The sequence below is a fragment of the Gastrolobium bilobum genome, unplaced genomic scaffold, assembly GCF_033153095.1.
Source record: "Gastrolobium bilobum isolate Gb01-03AN ecotype WA unplaced genomic scaffold, APGP_CSIRO_Gbil_v1 utg714, whole genome shotgun sequence".
In the NCBI taxonomy this organism is placed as follows: domain Eukaryota; kingdom Viridiplantae; phylum Streptophyta; class Magnoliopsida; order Fabales; family Fabaceae; genus Gastrolobium; species Gastrolobium bilobum.
This window is the reverse complement of record NW_026899261.1, coordinates 516990-541502: the sequence shown is the minus strand read 5'-3', so window position 1 is coordinate 541502 and position 24513 is coordinate 516990. Positions and strand designations below refer to the sequence as shown.

At 31.3% G+C, this 24513-nt stretch overlaps 3 protein-coding genes across 4 annotated transcripts; 2 read left to right on the top strand and 1 right to left on the bottom strand.

Moving 5' to 3' along the window:
- Positions 1-337: 337 nt before the first annotated feature.
- On the top strand, positions 338-4300 carry LOC133288866 (nucleobase-ascorbate transporter 2). Its single transcript, XM_061486688.1, has 13 exons — positions 338-431; positions 543-640; positions 925-1101; positions 1612-1712; positions 1834-1909; positions 2031-2090; positions 2386-2570; positions 2670-2766; positions 2854-2999; positions 3078-3169; positions 3264-3341; positions 3436-3596; positions 4088-4300. The coding sequence occupies exons 1-13, from the start codon at positions 341-343 to the stop codon at positions 4298-4300; spliced, it is 1575 nt and encodes a 524-aa protein (XP_061342672.1). The 5' UTR covers positions 338-340.
- Positions 4301-5802: 1502 nt separating this feature from the next.
- Positions 5803-10479, bottom strand: LOC133288886 (O-fucosyltransferase 8). The gene is made up of 12 exons (XM_061486706.1): positions 10385-10479; positions 10058-10191; positions 9659-9992; positions 9125-9206; positions 8912-9011; positions 8666-8736; positions 8172-8260; positions 7576-7696; positions 7359-7502; positions 6864-7192; positions 6517-6757; positions 5803-6111 (listed from the first exon to the last, which is right to left on the bottom strand). Exons 1-12 carry the CDS (start codon positions 10477-10479, stop codon positions 5803-5805), a joined length of 2049 nt encoding a protein of 682 aa, XP_061342690.1.
- Positions 10480-18547: 8068 nt separating this feature from the next.
- Positions 18548-23011, top strand: LOC133288911 (shaggy-related protein kinase eta). 2 transcript variants are annotated; one of them, XM_061486749.1, is made up of 12 exons: positions 18548-18744; positions 19570-19662; positions 19797-19856; positions 19930-20202; positions 20287-20361; positions 20461-20517; positions 20997-21137; positions 21272-21322; positions 21411-21506; positions 21612-21695; positions 21865-21966; positions 22443-23011. In XM_061486749.1, the coding sequence occupies exons 1-12, from the start codon at positions 18730-18732 to the stop codon at positions 22503-22505; spliced, it is 1110 nt and encodes a 369-aa protein (XP_061342733.1). In that variant the 5' UTR covers positions 18548-18729; the 3' UTR covers positions 22506-23011. The 2 variants fall into 2 exon arrangements, with proteins under 2 accessions (XP_061342733.1, XP_061342732.1); XM_061486748.1 differs by having other exon boundaries at positions 22410-23010.
- Positions 23012-24513: the final 1502 nt, after the last annotated feature.

Sequence of the window (24513 nt, the reverse complement as noted above, 5' to 3'; positions counted from 1 at the left end):
AAAAAACATATAGTACAAGAGATTGAGATTGTGTTGAACTACTCCTACAAAGGTTTTTTAAGACAACACTTTGCAATTCCTCTGTTCTCAGTCTCACACACACCATTCCTTATTAGTGTCTCTTCAACTGTTCTTTCTCTCTCTAAATTTTTTTTTTTTTTTTTGCATTCTCTCTTTCCCTCTCTCTTTCTTTTCAACTAAATACATTGACTCCACATTTCTTTTGCCATTCCCTCCTTCAGTTCTCTCACATTATTAACCAAAGATTCTAGCTTTCTCTCTTTCTCTTCACAAGCTGTTTTTCTTTGTTATCCTTCATAAGCATTAAGATTTGGAGATAATGGCAGCTCCAAAGCCAGAGGAGATAAGCCACCCACCAATGGACCAACTTCAAGGCTTAGAGTACTGTATTGATTCAAACCCATCATGGGGTATGCTCAGCTTTAATCCTTCCTCAACTCTATTTTCACCTTCATTGACTAATTGAACACTTGCTTTATGCTCATTTTTGGAGTGATGTCTCTTTTTTGAACTGTTAACAGTGGAGTCAATAGCTTTGGGTTTCCAGCATTACATTTTGGCCTTAGGAACTGCAGTGATGATTCCTTCATTTCTTGTGCCTTTGATGGGTGGAAGTGATGTAAGCCATTCCCAAGTTCAAGTTTTTCTGCTTCTTGTTCAATTCTTATGTATATTAATTATTCTGATGAAATTCTTTGATATAGAACTTTTTCTTTTTTCTTTTTACCTATTTTATTATTTTTTTTTTGTTTGTCGTGTGTCACATGCTAAAAGGAGACGGGTGGGTCCCATGGAGGTTGAAATTGTAGACCCTGAAAATGAAATTTCCTCATGGTTTTATTTTTTATTTTGCATTGTCCTAGATAGAGAATTGATATTTCATATATTAATGCAATGATTCAGAATGATAAAGTGAGGGTGGTGCAGACTCTGCTTTTTGTTGAAGGAATTAATACACTCCTGCAGACACTCTTTGGAACCCGGTTACCAACAGTGATAGGAGGATCTTATGCATTCATGGTCCCCATTATATCCATAGTTCATGATTCGTCATTGACAAAGATAGAGGACCCACATTTGGTTAGTACATTTTTTCTAATCTTTGATTAGTACATTTCAATTATAAGTTGATGATGATTCTATTAATTATGGACAGAATAACCCATATAAACAATGAAAATAATTGTTTGTGATCCTAAACCAATTCATGTTTAGAAGTTCAAGGTTTCACTATAAAATTACATCTAATACTTCTCCACAAAATGTAAGGCATGCACATTATATTGAAATTGTCTGCTTGCCATTTATTAAGTGAAAAACAATTGTAAGTTGATGATGATTCTATTAATTATGGACAGAATAACCCATATAAACAATGAAAATAATTGTTTGTGATCCTAAACCAATTCATGTTTAGAAGTTCAAGGTTTCACTATAAAATTACATCTAATACTTCTCCACAAAATGTAAGGCATGCACATTATATTGAAATTGTCTGCTTGCCATTTATTAAGTGAAAAACAATTGTAACCTATATAGGTAGAATGTATGAGTTTAAGCATTTACTAATGCTCTTTCATTTATCTCCAGAGATTTATTAACACCATGAGAGCAGTCCAAGGTGCAATGATAGTAGCATCAAGCATACAAATTATTTTGGGCTTTAGTCAATTATGGGCCATTTGTTCTAGGTAAGCTCTTCTATGAGAAATGCATAGATTTTCTCTTTGACCAAGAATGAAGCTTGAATCCAAATTCTTTTCTCTATACATCAAATAATTACTGTCTTCTTCCCTTTTTTTATATTTTCAGGTTTTTCAGCCCGCTTGGAATGGTTCCAGTAATTGCATTAGTTGGTTTTGGTTTATTTGACCGAGGGTTCCCTGTGGTATAACAATAACTCCACATGTCAATAATACAAGCTTTCCGAATGTCTTAGTTCTCTAAGTTTAAATTCATTTCTTCTTTGCTCATATTGTTTAGCATTACTGTTTTGAATCTTTTTACAGGTTGGTCATTGCGTTGAAATTGGAATTCCCATGTTAATTCTGTTTGTAGCCTTCTCTCAGGTACTAATCAAATTCGCTTTTATGCAAGCAAGCTAATCAAATTAGCCTGTGACAACCAAAAAAGGGAATGAGTATTTCAAATATCCATAGTGAACTTTTGATGCTTCACATTAATCCAATGCAGTCCTTTTACAGAAACGTTCTTAAACAAAATGGCTTTAAATTTGAAAGCTTATATAATAAGTATTTATAGTGTGAGGGGTCCAAAGAAGGGCTTTTGTTGTCAATGTCCAATATTTGCTCTATTGAAAATATATAAGTATAATAATTGTGTTACAATATCTGGTGTATGCAGTACTTGAAAAATTTTAATGCAAGACAATTACCAATACTAGAGCGATTTGCTCTACTTATATCAACAACAGTGATATGGGCATATGCACATCTCTTAACAGCAAGTGGAGCATACAGACACCGACCAGAATTAACCCAACATAATTGTAGAACAGACAAGGCTAACCTTATTTCTTCTGCTCCATGGTTGGTACCAAAAGCATCACTTAAATAATAGTTGATTTTTTTTTTTAATCAAAATTTAGGTACAGTAACCCAAATGACTCTTCAACATGTTGCATGCAGGATAAAGATTCCATACCCTCTGGAGTGGGGTGCTCCTACATTTGATGCTGGTCATGCTTTTGGAATGATGGCTGCTGTTTTAGTCTCCTTAATTGAGGTATTATATTTACAGAACACCATGATTGAAATTCAAATCTGTTGTTGACTAATTATATTTAAAAATAAAAAAATAAAAACCTGACAGTCAACTGGAGCATACAAAGCAGCATCACGACTTGCAAGTGCAACACCACCTCCTGCTCATGTTCTGAGCCGTGGTATTGGTTGGCAAGGAATTGGAATCTTGCTGAATGGCCTTTTTGGAACACTTACTGGCTCAACAGTTTCTGTGTAAGTTGATATTCTTCGTTGTTTATAGTTTTCACCTTTATGGAACACACATTGATTCTTATAGGATCATAATAACAGAGAGAATGTGGGGCTTCTTGGAAGCACTCGTGTTGGAAGTCGAAGGGTCATTCAAATTTCAGCTGGCTTTATGATATTCTTCTCAATGTTAGGTGAGTTGCAAACTGTGTGGTATATTAATCTTGCATAACTAGATATTAACATCCTTTCACAATTTTTATTTCATAATTTCGGTCTTTTCTTCAGGAAAATTTGGAGCCTTTTTTGCATCAATACCCTTCCCCGTTTTTGCTGCTGCATACTGTGTTCTGTTTGGCCTTGTGGGTGAGTATAACCATTTCATTCACCTTCGATTTTATTTGGCATTCTCTTTGCTTCGTCTCTCTTTTTATGACAATAGGTTTTTTTTGTTTTTCAGCTTCTGTAGGTCTATCTTTTTTGCAGTTCACTAACATGAACTCAATGAGGAACCTCTTTATTACTGGCGTTGCCCTTTTCTTAGGTTTTTCTGTTCCTGAGTATTTCAAAGAATACACTGCCAAGGCCCTTCATGGTCCTACTCATACAAGGGCTGGATGGGTGAGTTTGTTGTTTTTTAATATATTTCTATTATCTGGAAAGTTAACTCACTCTTAAGGCATCCATAGAGCTACAGTTGCAAGTACACAAGTCTTAGGAGGATTTTTATTTAGATTCATAAATTACAACGCTTAAATATTACATATTGTTATTTCAATCAAAAGAGAATGGAAAAGAAACAAAAATTGTAGGATATTTCTAGCAAACTAATGAAGTAAGATTGAACCAGTGGTTACTATCTTGCTATATTTGCTTGCTATATATATATCTGTCAAGATGCATGCACTGATTTGTATCACATATATCTCACTGTGAATTCTTCGTGCGGTCATTTATGTCGCTTTTGGTGGATGAAATGGGGTTTCTGTCATAACAATCCTTAGAAAGTGACAGAACAATTTTGCATCTTCTGACTCTAGTTGTGGTGGTTTGTCCCTTGTCATTTTATTTAAAAAAATGATACTAATTTCCTTTCATATGGTTTTTTTCAGTTCAATGATTTCCTTAATACTATATTCTTCTCATCCCCAACTGTTGCATTGATTGTTGCTGTGTTCTTGGACAACACTCTTGATTACAAGGATAGCGCCAAAGATAGGGGAATGCCTTGGTGGGCCAAATTTAGAACATTTAATGCAGATAGCCGCAATGAAGAGTTCTACACCCTACCTTTCAACCTCAACCGGTTTTTCCCTCCATCTTAATTAAGAACGTTATATCATAAAAGAAAGATGTTAGAGGAAAATCATCATTTCCATATAAGGGTTAATATATTGTTGGTGTGAGAGTGAAGAAGGATGAGATAACCCTGTATCATATTGGTGAATTTTTTTATGAAGAAATGATCAGAAGTTTGACATAGTTCTTCTTCATCGCCTTATGTATATTTTTTCTTTAGAATAGAATATTGAATATTCAAGTGAAGAAGATTAAAAGGATAAATTATTTACTTTTAGAATTATCAAATGTCACAAACTGTCGAGATGAAGTACAATTTATCTTTTTACCAAAAAGAAAAGAAAAGAAGTAGAAGTACAATTTATCTTAAATAAAATATACATTCCAGCATTGTCCAGATTTTAAGTGTCATAAAAAAAAAAGCGTTGTCAGATCGTACAAGAGGAACAATAGATTTGATTAGAAAATAGAAAGTAATGTAGTTATTCAAAAATTGGTTTTTGATTTTTGTTATTTAAATAACATGCGTACATATGATATAACAGACATACAATGAACGTGACAATGATGGGCTTTGTTTTCTGCGGCTCTGGTTGACTTGTATGCTGTCTCTGATATAAGGAAGCAGCTTTACCTTTTGTCATGTAACATAACGTGTATGTCCTTCTGTACTTCTAACGACATTGGATAGGCAGAGTGAAAAAAAAAAAAAGGAGAAAAATTGGATCACGGGACGACAAGAAACAAATCATAGACCTAGCAAAGATATAATATATATATATATATATATATATATATATATATATATATATATGGATTAGGATCATTTTATACTGGTATAAGTTACACTTTCAATCTTGCTTGTTGATTCCATTTATATCTAACGGTTCAAATTTTTTAGTAATGTTAGCCATTGGATACAAGTGGATCAATAGTCAAGATTGAGAGTAAGACTTCTAACTCTTACATCAATGTAAAAATATCTTACCCTATATATATATGGCTTTAATAGCTCTCATGTCACTGCAGATGAGAAAAAGTGCAGCAACACTTATTTTCATCAGGATACAGGTCCGGATCCTGATGTGTTTTTTTTTTTTAGGCCAGGATACGGCCCCGTATCCTAGTGTTAATAATTTGCTGCAACTTTTCTCATCAGCAGCAAAAGGAGAAATGACGAACCCTATGTATATATATATATATATATATATATATATATATATATATATGGGGTAGGATATAAGTAGGATCAATGGCTAAGATTGCGAGTGTAATTTATATCGGTGTAAAATGATCTTGACCTTACATATATACATATATATATATATATATATATGGAAAAATGTTTTTCCACTGACAGTAGATTAAGTTATATTCAAACGAGGTGTTTTAGGATGGTGAATACATGAACATAGTAAGTTGAAAAAGATGACAGGAATAAAAAGATCAGTGGCTAATGAAATTCAATCTGAATAAGTGTCACATATTAAGAAAGTGTTCAGGTTTACTAAATGCAAGGGAGGAGTAGCTAATGGTGTTTGCACATGCACTCAGGGCACCTAGGATGTCTATAAATGCTTCGGCCATTACTCCTTATGCCAGCCTTTTGACCTTCAAGAATCATCTTCTTTATTCTGATTTCAAAACTGTTCCATCCTATGGTGCCATTCTCCATCAAAATTGCTGCTAGCCTTGTCTTGTTAGGCCGCAAGGTAGGAGCATGACCGCCACCATAGTAGGTTCTGAATCCAGATACTAATGATGAAAGTTGGCTACCAGAGTCAGTCATGGCAAATACATCTGCACTTGCACATGCTATGAAATCCAAAGCAGCCAGCTGCATTGACATCAACTATACATTGTTAGTAATTATAATTCAATCAGGTTCTAGTTTATTTTCATTGTCGTTCATTGGTTTAAGATTTGAATTTCATATTAACAATGCCAATGCAAACATTTTAGCTCATAGATTGTTCTACCAAAAATGTACACAACATTTAGTACTATGAAAACATTTTGTTGACATTAATAACAATACTAATAAATTTTCCCTCCTCATTATGAGCCAAGTGGAGCCTATCTTATTATTTTATAGTCCTTCTACAACAAAAGCTAGGAAGATATTGTCAAAAACATGAATGAACACTGAACACTGAAGTAAGGTCTGAATGAGAATTGGAAAAAAGAAAATGTTAGAATAGAAGGCATTATTGTATAAAGAATAGAGCTACTACTTAATTACCTGAGAAGAAAATTTCTTGAACGGTGCTAGTTCACTGGGTGTAAGCAGGTTTTCCTTTGTTATCACATTGGGGTAGAGTCTAGTGAAGGGATCCATTCTTGAATTTCCCCCATAAATATGAGAACCAGCCAAGTAAATGTAAGTTCCACGTTTGAAACCAAGACCCGCTAGAACAAGTGCTGCTTCTTCTGGTGTCAATGGACATCTTCCCAATTTTCTCAAATCCGTTGGAGAAATAGAGCTATAAGAATCAATAGTACAATGCAACAAAAATATTAAACAAATTAGAAGGATACTTAATCATTCAAAACTTTATGTTGAAAAGCATATTGTAGAAACATGCATACTTCGATTGCTTCAAGCGCTCAAGAAACAGAGGAAAATGGCTTTCTCTGTAGGCTTGAAGTTCCTTCATCTCATTTTTCCCACCTCCAAATTCACACAAGGAATAAGCCACCATATCTATTTCAAATCTTAAGTGCAAAGCAAGATATTTTGTTGAGCCCCTAGCAGCTTCATGGTTTTCCTTGTCATGGATGAAATTTCCCAGCAACTGAGTGTCTAACATGCTTAGTCGAGCACTATATTTTCTAATCCTTTTGATCAATAGTGAGCCAACTTGTTGAATTTTTGGCACGAATTTCAAAGCATGGAAATTGCATTTGCATCTTAACCTCTGCAATTATTTTCAAGCACATATAAATGTATCCTAAATGTAGGTGAGATACCTTATACCTTAAAGTATACTGAGCTACTATAATATTAATAAATGAAGAGTGAAGATCAGAAGCATGTAATGTAACACTTAATTCAAAACTAGGCAAACAAGGTAACTTTTTAACCTGAATATCAGAAGGCAGTGGATCAAAACCAAGGCGATTTCCATATCCCAGGAAATGAACAACTCTATTTCTCAAAAGAATAGGAAGCACAGTTTTAATATAATCAGCAGATGTTGCCTCCTTCGCAAGTTCTGTATCTGTAATCTAAAATTCAAGGTGTTTATTGACATTGTTATAACAATTTCTTTTCAACTACATCAAATGTAAGATAATGAACCTGGCTGCCAATTGCTTCCAGATCCAGAGATTTCATATGAGGCGGAAGTTCCTTCTCAATACTGATATCATCCTTGAGGATATACATGAAATACTCCTCTTGGTATATATCTCCAAACTGACTGCATTTTGAATCAGTTGTTGAGTCATTCAATTGAAATCACATACTTTTCAATGAAGGATGTAGCAACATGGGTTAGATAATAACAAGGAATAAATACAGAAAGAACAGAACACGTGTTAAAAATCAGTCAAAATGTGATAACACACTACAAATCGTCCTGCAACTTGATATTTTGATAATTCATTTAATCCATGAACTATTCAAATCAAATAAAGCAATTCCTAATTTATGATAATTAATTAAACAACATTCACATTCAGATCAACATAGTTATGATCGGAAAACTGTTTTTTTTTTTTCTCTCTCAATGTCAGTAGACAACTTCTGAAGATAGAAAAAAAAACATCTTTAAGATTATAACTATCCGTTGTTGACCATAAGAAAAAAGGGACCCTAAAAAGAATTATTAAAAAAAATAAAATATGAATGAAATTATTTTTTCAGTTTTTACTGTAGTACTAAATGTATTATACCTTGGATCCTTCCATACGTTACTGTAAAGAAATTTTGGAATAACTAGAGTTGCGTTGAGGAGAGATGCCACAGCAACAGCATTGCAAATCTGCAATCACTACCGTAGTCTAGTCACTTCCTTTATTGGAGATACCAAAAGCATGTCAAAAAGAAAGGACAAAAGATCGTATAGGATAGTATGTATAAGAATTAACTACATGCTTGATATATATTATCTAAAAGGCACAGTATTTGTTCTTTAAGATCCATGTCTTCCTTTCCTATTCCAGAACTGAAAGTCAATGAAGGAAAAACCTTACCTTGCGATTAGTGAGGTGCCCTCAATATGTGTACTTAGTCTCATTTATTTTATACAAAATTTAATGTCAAATGTTCAGGGCTATTGGTGATAGACATAAAAATTGTAGGTTTATTTGTATTTGTATTTTTCTAGTAATGTGCAAAGTTGGTATCTGAATATTGAAAATGATGTAAATCAACTGCCAATACTTACAGCAACTCGTTGTTGATTAAGACCACCATTTGCACTGACTAAGATGTAGCCATTACTTTTCACAGATTTCCCTGCTACATATTGTAAACTAATTTAAGAGTAGTGTACTAGGCAAAGAATTACTGATAATAAATTGCCTTTTAAACTTCATATTATTTCATATAATAGTATAAGAAATGAATACATATTGTAAATATTTTATACATGTTTTATAACACCAATCAATGCATAAAAAAGTTCATATACCCCGATTGGTTTGAACTTTTCTTTCTGCACAAGGTTCCCATGAAGATGCCTGCCGATATGGTTCCACCCATAAATTGGATGACTCTTGCTTGAACTCCTTCTATAATAACAAAAGCTCAGCAATCAGATTAGACAGAAATGAACTTACAAATATAGTACAGTATCTAACAGATGATCTAAAAACTTGCATCAATCTGCAAATTTGATCCAAACCTCTGCAAGAGCGCTGGAAGCTAAGTTTAGAAGCCGATCATACATATATACTGGCGATTGTTTCATGTTGATGTAGGAATCTCTACCCTTTTCATTAAAATATACGTGTTAGTTGTATTCAGCAAGTATCAACGCAAAATATCACATGAATTTTAGAAATATTAGGTGACTCAAATTCTACTCTACTTGAGATATGCACCCCTAGCTAAAGATAATCTATGTTTAAACATCCAGAATGTAGATAAATAATTTCCAGCTTCCACTAGCAAAAGAGAAAAGTGCCATGCTGAAAACACTGTTGGAAACTTTGAATCACATGAAGATAAAATTACTAATTTTAGAAGTAAGTTGTTCATATTTGACATCAAAGTAGGTCTAGATTTAATAGATATAGAAAACAAGCTTACGGAGAAAAGGACAGCAATCAGATAAAAACCCTGACATGAATATGGTTGATTGAATAAAAATATGAACAAATATATTTGTTCAAAAAGGGTGCTAATAAGCAAGAGATGATGTACTTGTATCTGAAACCGACTTGAATTATTTGAGGCTGTACTGGGTTGAAGATTTGCAAACTCAAAAGAGGAGATGATAAGAGAATCAAGAAGGAAAAGGCAACCCAACAATCCAAACATGAGGGCAATGGTCCTGATGTGCTTTTTTCCAACATAGAGCCCCTTACAAGAATTGTACTTCGAAGAATCACTTTTAAGCTCATGAAGCAATAAAGTTTTGGAATGCCAACGGTAATCAACCCCTGTCATCCTCTTCCAAGAAGGAGGATCACAGCTTGTTATTTTGTAGTCATTCATTCCTGAGATTAAACTGGCACCCTTAAACTCTGGACGAGGACTTTTGGGAGAACCTTGTTTCCCCGTTATACAATCATCAATCAAAGAAGCTCAAAGTAACTAGAACATAGAGTTTAACTCTCCATGCTGGCCTCATCTAATGGCCAATGAAGATTAGCTGAAAGATGGAAAATGACAACTAAAACAAGAAGAAGGAACTCCAGAAGCCTACAAAAGTAAGTGTTACTGGGGTCTTTCTGACTATTATGACTTCTAAAACCAAACCACCAATCCATTAGAATTCAAGTTTGGTGGCAATGAGGATTTAAACAAAAGAATAGAGCTTTGTTGTATGAATTCCAAGTGAAGCTAAGAAGTAGGTGATGTGGATATGTAACTAAGAAAGTGGATGAATGAGTGAAATCCAAGCGAAAGATTAAAACTCAACCATGCATTGGGAACTTACCTTATGGAACAAGAATCATCACATAATGGAACAACAACTTCCCACCAAACAGATTCAGGCAAGGCAACCCCAGCTTCCTGGGTGTCCAATTCCATATTTGAAAATCAAATGTGGCAACAGCAACAACAATTCAACAACTTTTCTTGTTTTTTTTTTATTTTTTTGGTTTCTATACTGCATTGTTTTTCTCGCAACATGTTTTCGTTTACTTTAGTTGTCTGATTTGGCGGGTCTTCACACAACCCCATGTTAGAAAACAGTTACACACGTCCTAATTTATTTAGGTTTTATAAGAGTTACGTTGTAGGGAAAATGATCGTGTAATGTTATAGAGATTTGTTTTGCGTACCGTAATTTTTTTTTTTTTCAAAAAGTGTAGATCCGATAAAATATTGTGTGTGTAGAAAAATTTGTTGTGTTATATTAAATGACAAATGCAAATCCCAATTTATTTATGTGAAAAATGTGTATCCAGGTATAAAGTTGTATCTAAACAAGAGTTCAGATAAGGGAGAGAGAAAGTGAGATTTTTTTTTTTTCTCTTTCATCCATGATTTATTTCTTTGGATACACACTTATTCCTTTATTTATTAGAATTAAACCGTTTTAGCACTAAGTTTGTTCATAACCAAATGTAATTTAAAATATTATTTTATCAAATTTGAAAAGTAAAATATTATATTTACAAAAAATTTGATTACAAACTACAATATGTATTCCGAGAAATACAAATACTTAAATGCGTATTTTTTGAAATATATAATATAATTTGTAAATAAAAATTTTATAAATATAACTCTCTTTTGAAAATACATATAATCACTTCTTTTTTATCTTGTTTTATCTTTGTCACTTATTATTTCAACTTGGCAGACCCGTAATTATTTTTTCTTAATTTTTATTTCAGATTAATAAGAATAGTTTGAATAATATAATGTTTGATTGCATGTATTAAACTATAATCTTCAAGAAAATTGTTTTGCAACATTTTATTTTATTTTTTATTTTAAAAGGGCAAAAGCCCGAAACTGTGTTGTACTTTACTTAAAAAAATAAAATAAAATAAGGGTTTCAATTTTTTCATGGAATAGAAGAAAATTTTATCATATTATAGACACATTTTATATGTGATCCATATCTATTAAAAAAAGAAAAATAACATATTATATAAAAATTGAAGAATCACTGATAAAAAAAATAATTTTCTTATAACATGAAAAAATATTTTTACAATAAATAAAGAGTTTGCTTTTTCTGTAGTTACTGCAGATAACTTATCTGCAGTAAGCCCAATACGATGTCATTTTCGGGCAGAAATCATGATATTTTTGTAATTTTAATTTATTTTAGGGTTATTATAGTCTTTATAATTATAATTTGTTAATCTTTTAATCTCAAAATAACTTTATTTTGAGAGTTAATACAGATAACTTATCTGCATTAACTGTAGAAATATTTTTCTTATAAATAAAAGCTTCTTAAATTTTATTAAAGGTTAAATGATATACAAGTGGACGGCGTGTTGGTGTTTTCTCCAGCGAGGTCAAAGTTTCCATCAACTTATGTTGTTGTACCAAAAAAAAATTGTTTCCTTCAAATGGAATTTACTCACATTATTGAGAATTTTTAAATTGGAACAGCAATAGTATTCGTAAGAGAATTAAATATTTCTCGGTTATTAATTTTATCATAAATAATTAATAAATTTTAAATAATATAAATTAATAATAAATATTTAATGACTTATCTTAAAAATTGATATCTTAAAAAGAGAAAAATAATAATTTCACAAATAATATTCTTAAAAGTCATATGATTGATGACATTTAGTTTATTGTATTTATTAGCGCAAATAATTAAAAATGACCAAAACCGTTTGCGGTTTAGGATGATTTGGACTTAATTAATTTTAAATTCCAAATAAACCATTTTGGTTGCATTAGTTGATTTCTTTTACTTTTTACCTTTTTTCGGAGAAAAAAAGTACACATATCCTTATTATAGAGTTTGAGTAGTTTAAACTTTAAAGCCACTATGATTATCTTAGTGATAAAGGATGTGATTAGTTATGTAATAAATTGTGTGTTTAATTTCTCAATGTATCCCCACAAAAAAAAGTTTGAGTAATTTATAAGAAATTTATATAAATTTAAAATTTTACTCTATCATTGTTATTTATGTATAATATAGACACACGCACCTCGAAACATATTTATATTGACTAAGTAAATAACTTTATTAAACCTTCACTTTTGATACAATTTAATCAAAATTTCGTAAGACTTAAATTTAGTGGTTAATCTAATAATCGATAATAATATTAATTACTTTGACAAAAATATACAAAACTAGTCTAATTATATAGTATTTTCCATAATAATTGATTTTAGATGTTGTGGATATGATATCCAACTCGATCCCATCACTTATTCGAACGATAATGACAGAGAAACTTATATTTGATGCCTTTCAGAATGTGACATATTTATTAATATTTAAAAGTATCTGAAAGATGAATTATTGAACTTTTGATTTAACTTTTCTTGAACTAATAAAAAAATATGGGGCCAAAGACCAAAAAACTTCGCTTGAGCTATTGGTATTCAAGACATAATTGATTTTATTATTTGATTCGTGACTGCTTGGCCCAATTAGAATATTAGAAAAGTTTATTGGCCGTGATTTTTTATTTTATTTTCTTACAAGAATGACAATAAAATTTAAATTTATAACCTATTGTAAATTATTTAAATCTTATATTACTAGTTGAACCTTAGTAACATTTTGGTGTCATTAGGTAAGTCTATCTCTTCCTCGCAATTGTTGAACAAATTAATCAAACAGGTTGGGGGAGAACCGAGAACATGTAAATACTAAATAAATGGTCCAAGATTTTTAAATGATATTTAAAGGTGAAATAATGACATTTATGTTATCAAAAAAAATAAAAAAAAATAATGACATTTAACGTAGTGATAGGGTGTGGGTAGTCAATTGAGTGCCAAATACAGGAAGAAGTTATAGAAGCATTAAATGATACACAGTTCACATATACAAATTTTCCTATTGGTTTGAAAGGGATAAGTGTTTAAGCCTTGACAAGAAGCATTAATGTATATCATTTCAATCAGATATATAATCTCTTATCTTAATGAAAATTTTAATATATTCATTTGAGCTGTTCATATTAAATTAATAGGAAACAAGAAAAATATCTTTTGCAATGAACAGTTTAAGAAATTATCTTAAAACACACCAAAAGCTGAAGCGAAAGTGAGAGAGAAATAGAGAATGCAGAGAGACGGACCCGGTAACCAATGATACCAGAAAATAAAATAAAAATAAAAAATGTGGCAACCCTTAATCTTCATATGAAGTAATTTTGTAGTAGTAACTATTAATTTAAGCTTTGTTTGGGAGTTGATTTTAAGAGGGAAAAAAAAAAAGAAAATTTTAGTAAGTTCTTCCTTTATTTGTGAGTTTAAAAAAATGGAAGAAGAGAATTGGAGATTTTTGCAAAATCCTCCAAAAACCCCCCTCTCATCCTTAAAATTAAAGTTCCCTCCAAATCTCCCAATTTGGGGGATTTGAGGGAAAAATATTGAAATTTACTTATTTACCCTTAGCATTAAAATATGAAACATACATAAATATGAATCGTTTTTAAATATGAAACTATTAAAAAAGTCTCAAATATCGACATAATTTATCAACGAAAAAAATTTCGCAGAAAATAATAACGAAATATTTGACAAAAATCATATTACGTCGAAAAAAGAGACGAAAAAAATTCTCGTCGAAACTAGAGACGGAATAAGATTTTGTCATAATCACTACATAAATTTTTGAAGGAAAAAAATTCAGTCAAAATTCTTGTTAGAATCTAAATTCAGTCGAAATTTTCAACAAAAATATTTCCGTCAAACTTTTCAGCGAAAAATAATTCTGTTAAAAATTATGACACAATTTTTTTTTGTTAAAATTCTTTACGGAATCTAAATTCCCTCGAATCATTCCCCTCAAATTTTTTGACAAAAAACATATCTGTCGAAATTTTTGACGAAAAATATTTTCATCAAAATTTTGAACAGAACACATTTCAATCAAAAAATTGTGACGAAAAATATTTCGGTAAAAAGAAATTGACAGAAATTTTTTTTGTCAAAATCCTTTACGAAATCTAAATTCCATCAAATTTTTTGATAGAACATATTTACATAAAAAAATTTCGACAAAAAAATTCCACCAAAATTTCAACATAACACATTTCTATCAAAAAGCATTTATGTAAAAAAATTTGACAGAAAAAATATTTCGTCAAAATTCTTTACGGAATCTAAATTGCGTCAAAAGTTTCGACAGAAACATTTTCTTCAAAATTTTGTCAAAATTTTCGTCGGAACTCATTTCCATCGAAAATTCTGGACAGAAAATATTTCGTCAAATTTTTTGACGGAAGTATTTTTTTGGTCAAAACTTTTGACGGAAATTAAATTCCATTATAAATTTTGATAGAAAATTTATTTTTGTAAAAAATTTCGACGGATAAAAAATTTTGTCGCCTTTCAACGGAAAGTATTTCGACGGGAAAATACTTTTTCGATAGAATTTTGTCCGTTTCCAACGAAGAAATTTCATTGAAAATATGATATTTTAGTAATGTGAAAAGTACATAAATAATTTTATTAGAAATTTTAAATTTATTTTTATTTTTAAATTATAATAATTATATTAATTTTAAAAAAAGTTAAAATGGTAAAAATATCTCCTTTTCCCTCCATTTTTCTCCCTTACCATTTTTCAACTCCCAAACTAGGAAAGGGAATACCCTCCAATTTCGTTTCTTCCCTTCCCTCCTCCTTAGATCCCTTTCCTTTCCTTCCAAACTCTCAAACAAAGTCTTAGAGTATGTTAGAATACTATTTTTCATAATAATTTAAAAAAAATTAAACTATTTTTTAATTTTTAAAATCAAAATTAGAATATATATTTTAAGGGTTTGTTTTTTGGGACAGGATATACTTATTACAAAAAATGTTTACCATCTTTTCAACCAATCTAATTACCGTTAATTTCTGTCAATGTAACGGTTATAATTTATTGAAAATTAATAAGTACAACCCAATAATTTTCAATAAAATATAACCGTTACATTGACGGAAATCAACGGAGATTAAGTTGGTTGTAAGGGTAGTAAACATTTTTGATAGTAAGTATATCCTTCCCCTTGTTTCTTATGTAATGAATGTAGATAAATTATCTACATTGACCTTAATACGACGTCTTTTTAAGACGAAAATCAATATATTGTTGTGATTTTAATTTATTGTAAGACTATAATAGTATTTATAATTATAATTTTTTAATCTTTCAATCCAAAACAACGTCGTTTTGAGAGTGAGTGTAAATAACTTATCTATGTAGAAATATTTTTTCCCATATTTTAATTATTTTTATTTTATGTTTTAACTTTTGATTTTTTTTTAAAAAATATTGAAAATATTTATTTTATTAACTATTCTATAAAATAATTTTAAAAAAAATAAAAAATAAAACACAAACGCGTAATTTTGAGGGAACACCGCTGCATGATGTCATCACATTACAATCACTAGTCACTACAATGAAACGTGGCGTAAGCTTTGATATCATTCACCACAAGCTAAGGAGAACCCACTCACGAAAACATTCTTGAAAAGAAATAGGAGCTCGTTTGGATGAAATTTTCTTTCTCCAAAAACTGTTTTTTTTTAAAAAAAAAACACTTCTCATTTTTAGTTGGTTTGGTTCTCATTTTTAGTTCGTTTGGATGTCTGCTTTTAAAAAAAGTAAAAGTCATAAAAAAAGCTAAAAATTTACTTTTTTCAGAAGCTAAAAATTTTAACTTCTCAAAAAAATAGAAGTCAAAAATTAAATATTTTTTCAAAAACTAAATATTTTTATAAAAATATAAATAGTTTTAATTTTTATAAAAAATACTTTTAAAATAAGGATGAGATAAAAATTACTTTTATTAAAAATGAAATGAAACGGGCTCTAGTTCCAAGTTATACATACCTTCACCAAGTGTACCATATCCTTTATGCGGTATTATAATGGGTTATAAACATAAAAGTCTACATTATGATATAAATTATGTCCTTTGAATCAATTTGAAACTCTTTTAGAGTTTTATTTTTTCTTTTTTAATTACAACATAAAAGTTAGGAGTTTTGGTTAAGAAAGCTAATCAGTTTGATTTGGTTCAAATTATTCTCTATGCTCTTCAACAATTTAGTGAATTCTTTTTTCTTTTTATTAAAGCCATAAATGACTTGAATGAAAGAAAATATTTAAATAGGCTGTTGAAGTGCCCCCATTAATGTTAGCTCCTAGGCTTAAATAGATTATTCAAGTGAATATTATTAATTTTAAACATAAAGTCTTAAATGTGCTTCTCCTATATTAAATTGGTCATTAAAAATCAAGCCCCCCTTGCACAATTTAAGCAGAAAATCAAGTTGGTTCAACTAAATTAACCAACTTAGTCTTAAAATTAATGTTATTAAACCCGGACCGGTGATCGACCCGGTCGGGGCACCGGGTCAGTGGGTTACTGGTTCAACCGCATGAACTAGATATATATATATATATATAAAAATTTATATTTTATACTCAATTATATAATAAATATTTTAAATGGTGCAAGTAGTTTAGTGGTAAAGACTATAATTTATATCTTCATAACAAGGGTTCGATTCCCACTAAATGCTATTTTGAAATAATTCTAATAAATGATAATATATATTTATATATATATATTTATATATATATATTAAATGGTGCATATTAACTAACAAATAAACTCAGCTTAGTGCTAAGTTGTTGTTGGACATTCTCATAGGACTTGAGTTCGAATCCCAGCGGCTGCAACTTTGAAAATATTTTTTCAAAAATCGGGTTGAGTTGTAAAACCAGTCCACCGAGTAACCGGTTGAACTGCGGTTCTTGACCGGTTCAACGAGTCGATACCGAGTCGATTGCTTGTCCAGTCCATTAGAAGAATTGGACCGGTTGATGGGCGGGGTGTGTGCATAATTTGAATTAATTAAAAAAAAAAATGTATGTGAATGTAAATTGTTATAAAAAAAAAAAAAAACTAACAGTTGAATCATAATATTATTTAATGACTTGCATATCTAAATAAGAGTATGTGAAAAATGTAAATATGTAAATTTGTCAAAGTGCCGTTATTTTAATGCATTTATTGCATCAAATGAATTGATACTTTTAACATAGTTAAGGGTTAGGTATTGTGTTCATCTTTGTTTTCTTTTTAACTTTTAGATTAATTATAATAAATCACATGTTATATTTTAACTTTAGAGATGTGATATGTGTAGATTAATACTAAAAGTAAATCATGTTGTCCATACTCAAACAATAATAAGCAAATGTACAAAGAATATTATTTTAATTTGTTAACAAGTACATCTATTAATTCCAAATTGTTAAATTAATGGAAGTTATGAACCAAACCATTCCTACCTAGGTTAGTTTGGTTTGATTTCATTGTAACATTAACTATGTTAATTAATTTAAAGGTTAGGTTAGTGATTAAAGAAGCGCATTTTTTATCTTAATTTCTTGGGTTTAATCCATAGCCAAGCATCTAAACACAAATTTTGCTAAATGTACTACCCAAAGCAGGGGCATGTTATTAAAATCGCTAGGGACATTAAGTGTATATTTAAATCAGTTTATTTTTAAAATATTTTTTAATAAATTTTTTGAAAAATAATTTTTTCTTTTAAAAACAAACCACCTAATGATTTTCATAAAAGATTAATGTTTTTTAGGAGAAAATTTTATTTTCTATATATATATATATATATATAAAAGTACATGGAATTCATATAAATTCATGTAAAAAGAAGAGAAAAATAATAAACTTTATATATTTTTATATAAAAAATAAAATTATCTCCTACATTAATCCCTTGAGAAAAAGTTAAAAAGCATGAAACTTAAATATAATGACTTTTTTTTTATTTTCATTTACATTTTTATTCTCATCTCAATTACGCACACCTAATGATTATGATTAACAGTGAGGTCTACCTAATCTGCAAAGAGAGTCAAGAAAAATGGGAAAAGTCCAAAATAAAAAAAAATAAGAAAAGAAAGAGAGAAAGAAAAGGAAGACAGAAAAGAAAGGAGGGAGGAAAAGGAGTGCTAGAATCACATGGACTTGTCTTTCTCTTGCTGGGTCCTCCATTTCCTTCTCTTCGTTTAGACCTTCTCCTTCATCTTTCTCATCTTCTTCTTCCCCCCTTAGATTCCTCCTCTTTTCTTTCCCCTTCACCATGGCTGAGGATAAGGTACTTTCCCGGGAAGAAATTTCCTCTCTCTTTTTTTTTTTGTATTTTTTTTAATTTTGTTGATATGCTGATTGTTTGATTGGCGAGAAAGCTGAGCGACCCATGAATGGGATAGCTGAAAAATTCTTGTAATTTTGGTTGTCTTTAGAAGATGAATCTGAAAATTTTAATTTCTCTCTCTCTCTCTCTCTCTATCTCTCTTGATTTCCTTTTGTGAGCTGACAAAGGGAACATTAGGGTTTGTTATTGGGGAAGTTCAATTTCCTTGCTAAAAATATGGTCTTTGATCTTAACACAGAAGACCCATTTAGCTCATTTTCGTGTTGATCTATGGTATTCTGTGAAGTTTCTTTTTCTTTTTTTGTTTTTCTTTTTCTTTTTTTCTGAAGTGAAATTCTGAACTGTGTTTTTGGCCGTCTTGAAGATTTGTTTGTTGCTGATACTTATAATCAGATGGTGGTTCTTTTATTGATGTTGGACTCTCAACGATTCGGTTTTTTATTTATCAACTTATGATCATTTGCTAGTTATTCACCACATAGCACATATTTCCTGCTTTATGTGTAACCCGTAATTTCGATTTCTGATTCTGATCAGAATATTTTTATTCAGTTTATTCTTTTGTGCTGCTAGCTGTTGTATTGTTTTCGTTGTTCTATCTTGTTGATTATCATAGTCTCTACTTAGTGTTTTTGATATGTCTGCCATTTGGTTAATTGTATTCTTCGAACTTTTGGCTTCCTTCAAAAACTAAACTTTTTAAAAATATTTTATGAAAAATCTCGAAATTCTAATATTCCTTATGCCTTGTCATAATTTTAACAGGAGATGTCTACCTCTGTAGTCAATGGGAATGATTCCCTCACAGGTCACATCATATCTACAACGATTGGTGGCAAAAATGGGGAGCCCAAACAGGTATTATCTTTGTAAATTTCGTTCTGCCCATAGTATTACACTTGTTTTGATTTATTTGCTGACTTGTTAAAAAAGCCATATGACAACTATCCTGGGTTGTAAGTTTAATGTCTTGTACACGATGATTCTTGTAGACTATTAGTTACATGGCAGAACGGGTTGTAGGAAATGGATCATTTGGAATTGTTTTCCAGGTATGCTTATACCAATTTCATACTATTGCTGTCTGCACCTATTTTGCCACATGCTGATAATTTTTTCTCTTAGGCAAAATGCTTGGAAACTGGGGAGGCAGTGGCCATTAAGAAGGTTTTACAAGACCGACGATATAAGAATCGTGAACTACAGTTAATGCGTGTGATGGATCATCCAAATGTGATCTCTCTGAAGCATTGTTTCTTTTCCACTACAAGTACAGATGAACTTTTTCTTAATTTGGTGATGGACTATGTTCCAGAGTCCATGTATAGGGTCTTAAAGCACTATAATACTGCTAATCAAAGAATGCCAATCATCTATGTAAAACTTTATATGTACCAGGTATTTCTCAGACTTTCTGGTGATTCAAAAACTTCTCTGACATAATTTCTCACTGACTGATAAAAGTTTGTGTGGGGTGTGCAGATTTTCAGGGGATTGGCTTATATCCACACCGTTCCTGGAGTTTGCCACAGAGATTTGAAGCCTCAAAATATACTGGTTTGTTTTATATTCTTGCTAATATACATTTTAAGTCAGAATTCTTTCTTAAAACCAGTAAATATATCTGGCTTTGATTTCGTTCTGTGTATCCTCCAGGTTGATCCTCTTACACACCAAGTTAAGCTCTGTGATTTTGGAAGTGCAAAAGTGCTAGTATGTTCACATCCTCATTTTACTTTAATATGTGTAGTTTGCTATGCTTGCTCCTTCATTTACGTGCACCATTATCTTTTTTATATTGACTAAATAATAAGTTATCCTAGAATGTCAACCAATAACCTATCAATTGCCATGAAGTTTTGACAGTGTACATGAAGATGGTCTAATCATTACATTATTTTGATAGCAGTCTCTTATGCTGGTGTCTTGCTCTGCTCAACAGCAAGCTGTAGAGCTCTGTGGTTGTTTTGCTTTTGTTTTTGTTTTTCAAGAGTTCTTTTGTAATATATTGAATATTTTGATATGGTTTTGACCTTTTGTGAAACCCAGCATATTTTGGTTTTTTTTGATGTTTTTGTCATGCTCTGTATGCATTCAACTTATATTACAATATCCAGGATATTAAATTGATTTCTCTCTGTTTGTTTCCGAGGGAATGTTTGTTGTACTAACCTTGGATTTTGTCTGATCAGGTCAAAGGTGAAGCTAATATATCATACATATGTTCACGTTTCTATCGAGCTCCAGAACTTATATTTGGTGCCACAGAGTATACTACTTCAATTGATATTTGGTCAGCTGGCTGTGTCCTTGCTGAATTGCTTTTGGGCCAGGTTTGTGTTATTGTTTTGCTCTCATTATTATTATTATTATTGTTATTATTATTATATAAATCTACTGCAAAATGGTGTAAATGTTGTTTTAATTATCTGCCACTTGTCTTCTGAAACAATTTGAACTTTTGCAGCCATTATTCCCCGGCGAAAATGCAGTGGACCAGCTTGTACATATTATAAAGGTGCAATTGGTGTCAGCATGTATTAGGTGTTTCTAAATCATGCCATCTTTGTGATGATAAGTCAGCTGTATTAAATTCTGTATTTCAGGTGCTTGGCACACCCACTCGAGAGGAAGTACGCTGTATGAATCCCAATTATAATGACTTTAGGTTTCCACAGATAAAAGCACACCCATGGCACAAGGTCTGCATTTTTATCTCCTTTCTTGCAGTTGATTTTTCAGTTAATCAAAATTTGAGTAGCTTGAAAATATTCCTGGACATTCTAACACTTAAAAATTGTATGTAGATATTCCATAAAAAGATGCCTCCAGAAGCTATTGATCTTGCTTCCCGGCTTTTGCAATACTCCCCAAGTCTTCGGTGCACTGCGGTGGGTGTGGTTGGCTGCTTTTTTTTTTTCTCTAAATATTTATTCAATTTCATTTAGTATTGCTCTATGTACATCAGCCTTTATTTCTTCTGGATTTGATCAATCAATGATGTTCTTTAGGGAAAAAACTACCATAGCAATTTGAGAAGAATATATATTTGTTATGCAGCTTGAGGCATGTGCACATCCTTTCTTTGATGAACTTCGAGAACCCAATGCTCGCTTGCCAAATGGTCGTCCATTTCCCCCTCTGTTCAACTTCAAACAGGAAGTAAGTCCTAGAAGTAAATTATTTGTACAGACAGTTTCAAGACTAAGAATAAAATTGACACTAACCATTTTGCAAATAGTTGTGAAAAGTCTATAGAAGCCTGAAAAAGAGTCCACCATACATTGACAAATCCATTTTCTAAGCTTTAGATCTGGTAGTCTGATTTTATCTCTTCCATGGAGCAAGTAATTCTATCTCTGGACCTGTGTGTGTATACACAAGATTCACTTGGGTTTTTAAGCAGTTACTGTCTGTTTTTCCGTGTTTGTCTATTTCCTAGAGTTATATGCATATATTTTTCACCATCAAAGAAATAGTAGGGTACGCAAAGCAATGCATTGAAATATATATACGCACTATGTTATCATTTTGTGATCCTGGTCAACGTCCTAGTTTAACAAAAATGAAGGACTAGTATATATTGTAACTTTCCCTGTTTCCAGTTATCCGGAGCGTCTGCAGAGCTTGTTAATAAGTTGATACCTGATCATGCGAAGCGGCAAATAGGGCTACAATTTGCTCATCTGGCAGGATCCTGATGACAAGCATAGGGCATAGTGTATACTAATTGATAAGCTATACAAAAGTGGCACCGTTATTTTTGTCTAAATTATCATGTTGTGTGGCCTGGCCAGAGTGTAATTTCATGATGAACCTGGACTGAGACTTGGAATGCTGGATGGCTGCACTTGATCCATCAGTATATGTATGTATACCTTTTGATTCTCTGTTGATTCTGGTGGATCTTTATTTCCCCAAGCAAGTAATAGCCTTTCCCTTCCATCATATGTTTATTGTAAACGTCTTCATGTTATATAGTATTTATATAGTTGGCCTGAATTGGTCAGTGAAGGGAAAAACTAAACCCTTAGCTGGAAAGAGGGTCCAGACAGACACGATGGGTCTTTTGAGTTTTGATGGTCTGCTATGTCGGTTGTTGGGTTTGGTTTTCTCACGTCCCCATGTTAATATGTGCCTCTTTTGCAATGTTGCAGACCACTTTCTTTCCTTGTGATAAATGTAATCTGTATCTGTTTCTCTTCAATGCTGCTTTCTAGTATTCCACCTTTCATTTTATTTGCTAAATTCTTGAATTTTAGCACTTCTAATACTAACAATGCTCGTTACATAATTTTTACTTTGATATTACATTTTGTTTAAAAAACAAAACAAAAAAATTGCAAGAGACTTCAGCCGAACTAGGTTAATTCACCGTAAGGTAATGAATAAAGTTAACTAGGTTAATTCATATGGTTTTATTCAATATTTATTTTTATTAAACTTATATAAAACTACTTACAAACAGGAGTTTTTGCTAAGTGGTAAGGATTCTGTCATTCTATACATATGTTATTTGTATTTTTCATTCTTTAAATATAAATGTAAAGAAAATATCAAAGCTATCCTAACCCGAAGATTGAGCCCCAAGCGTATTTAGGGCGAGGGATCTTTCTTAAAACAAATAACCTTATGTTTAGTAATCATTTAAATGAAAATTTAGTTTTTATATGACTGACTTTGGGTGAAAACCAATTCATTACAAATCTAACGAGATCTTGTTTAAAATTAACCAGGTTATATCCCCAACATCTCCAAATAAAATTACTATCCTTATTATTATAATTACACGAAATTATACATATATAATTTTAAAATATCATATTAAGTTCACATTGAAGCTTCTGTCTAGGGGTGTAAATGGGCCAGGCTGGCCCAGCCCAGCTTACGGCTCGGCCTACATTGAGCCCAGCCTTTCAGAAAAGTAGAGTAGGCTTAGGCTTATAAAAAAGCTTTTTTAATAAATAGGCCATAGGCCAATTTTGTCAAGCCCGGTCTACAGCCTTGTAGGCTGGCCTATTTAATTTATTAAAATAAAATATATATATTATTATTATTTTATGTGGCAAAGACACAAAGTACCAAATACCAAAATCTCTTACTTTTTGTGCTATTTTATTTTGTGAAAGAAAAACTTGTATAATGTCTCCATTTGCAGCTTAATACCATGGAACAATGGGTACCTTGCTGTATTATGATGTTACTGATGAAGATCTTTCAATAATAATCTTCTTTCCCTTGTCTTGATGGTGGTTTAAAGATTTTTAGATGAATGACATTCTCTTGTAGACTTTATTTCAGCATCCAGTAATTGTATTTTTCTTATTTTTCCCATTTCTTCGACTCTATTCCTCTATGATATACATTCTAGAGCTGAGGTATTATGTTGACTCTTTCTTGTTTGTCATTTTTTTCTTATGAGAAGTACTAGTGTATGCATGAATGGAACTTTCTTTGCTCTATACATTTATTTTTTTTGTTTAGTATATATAGTGGGAGGCCTACAAGGCCTGTAGGCCATGTCAGGCTTTCTTATTTTTGAAAATGGGCCGGGCTTGACCTACAAATAAAGCCTTTAATAGGCCAATAGGGCAGATAGGCTGACTTTTTTTTTTGACGTAGGCTTGGGCCAGAATGGCCAAAGCCCAGCCCAGCCCAGCCCAGCCCAGCCCAACCCATTTGCGCCAAGAACAATTACAAGTGAAAGGA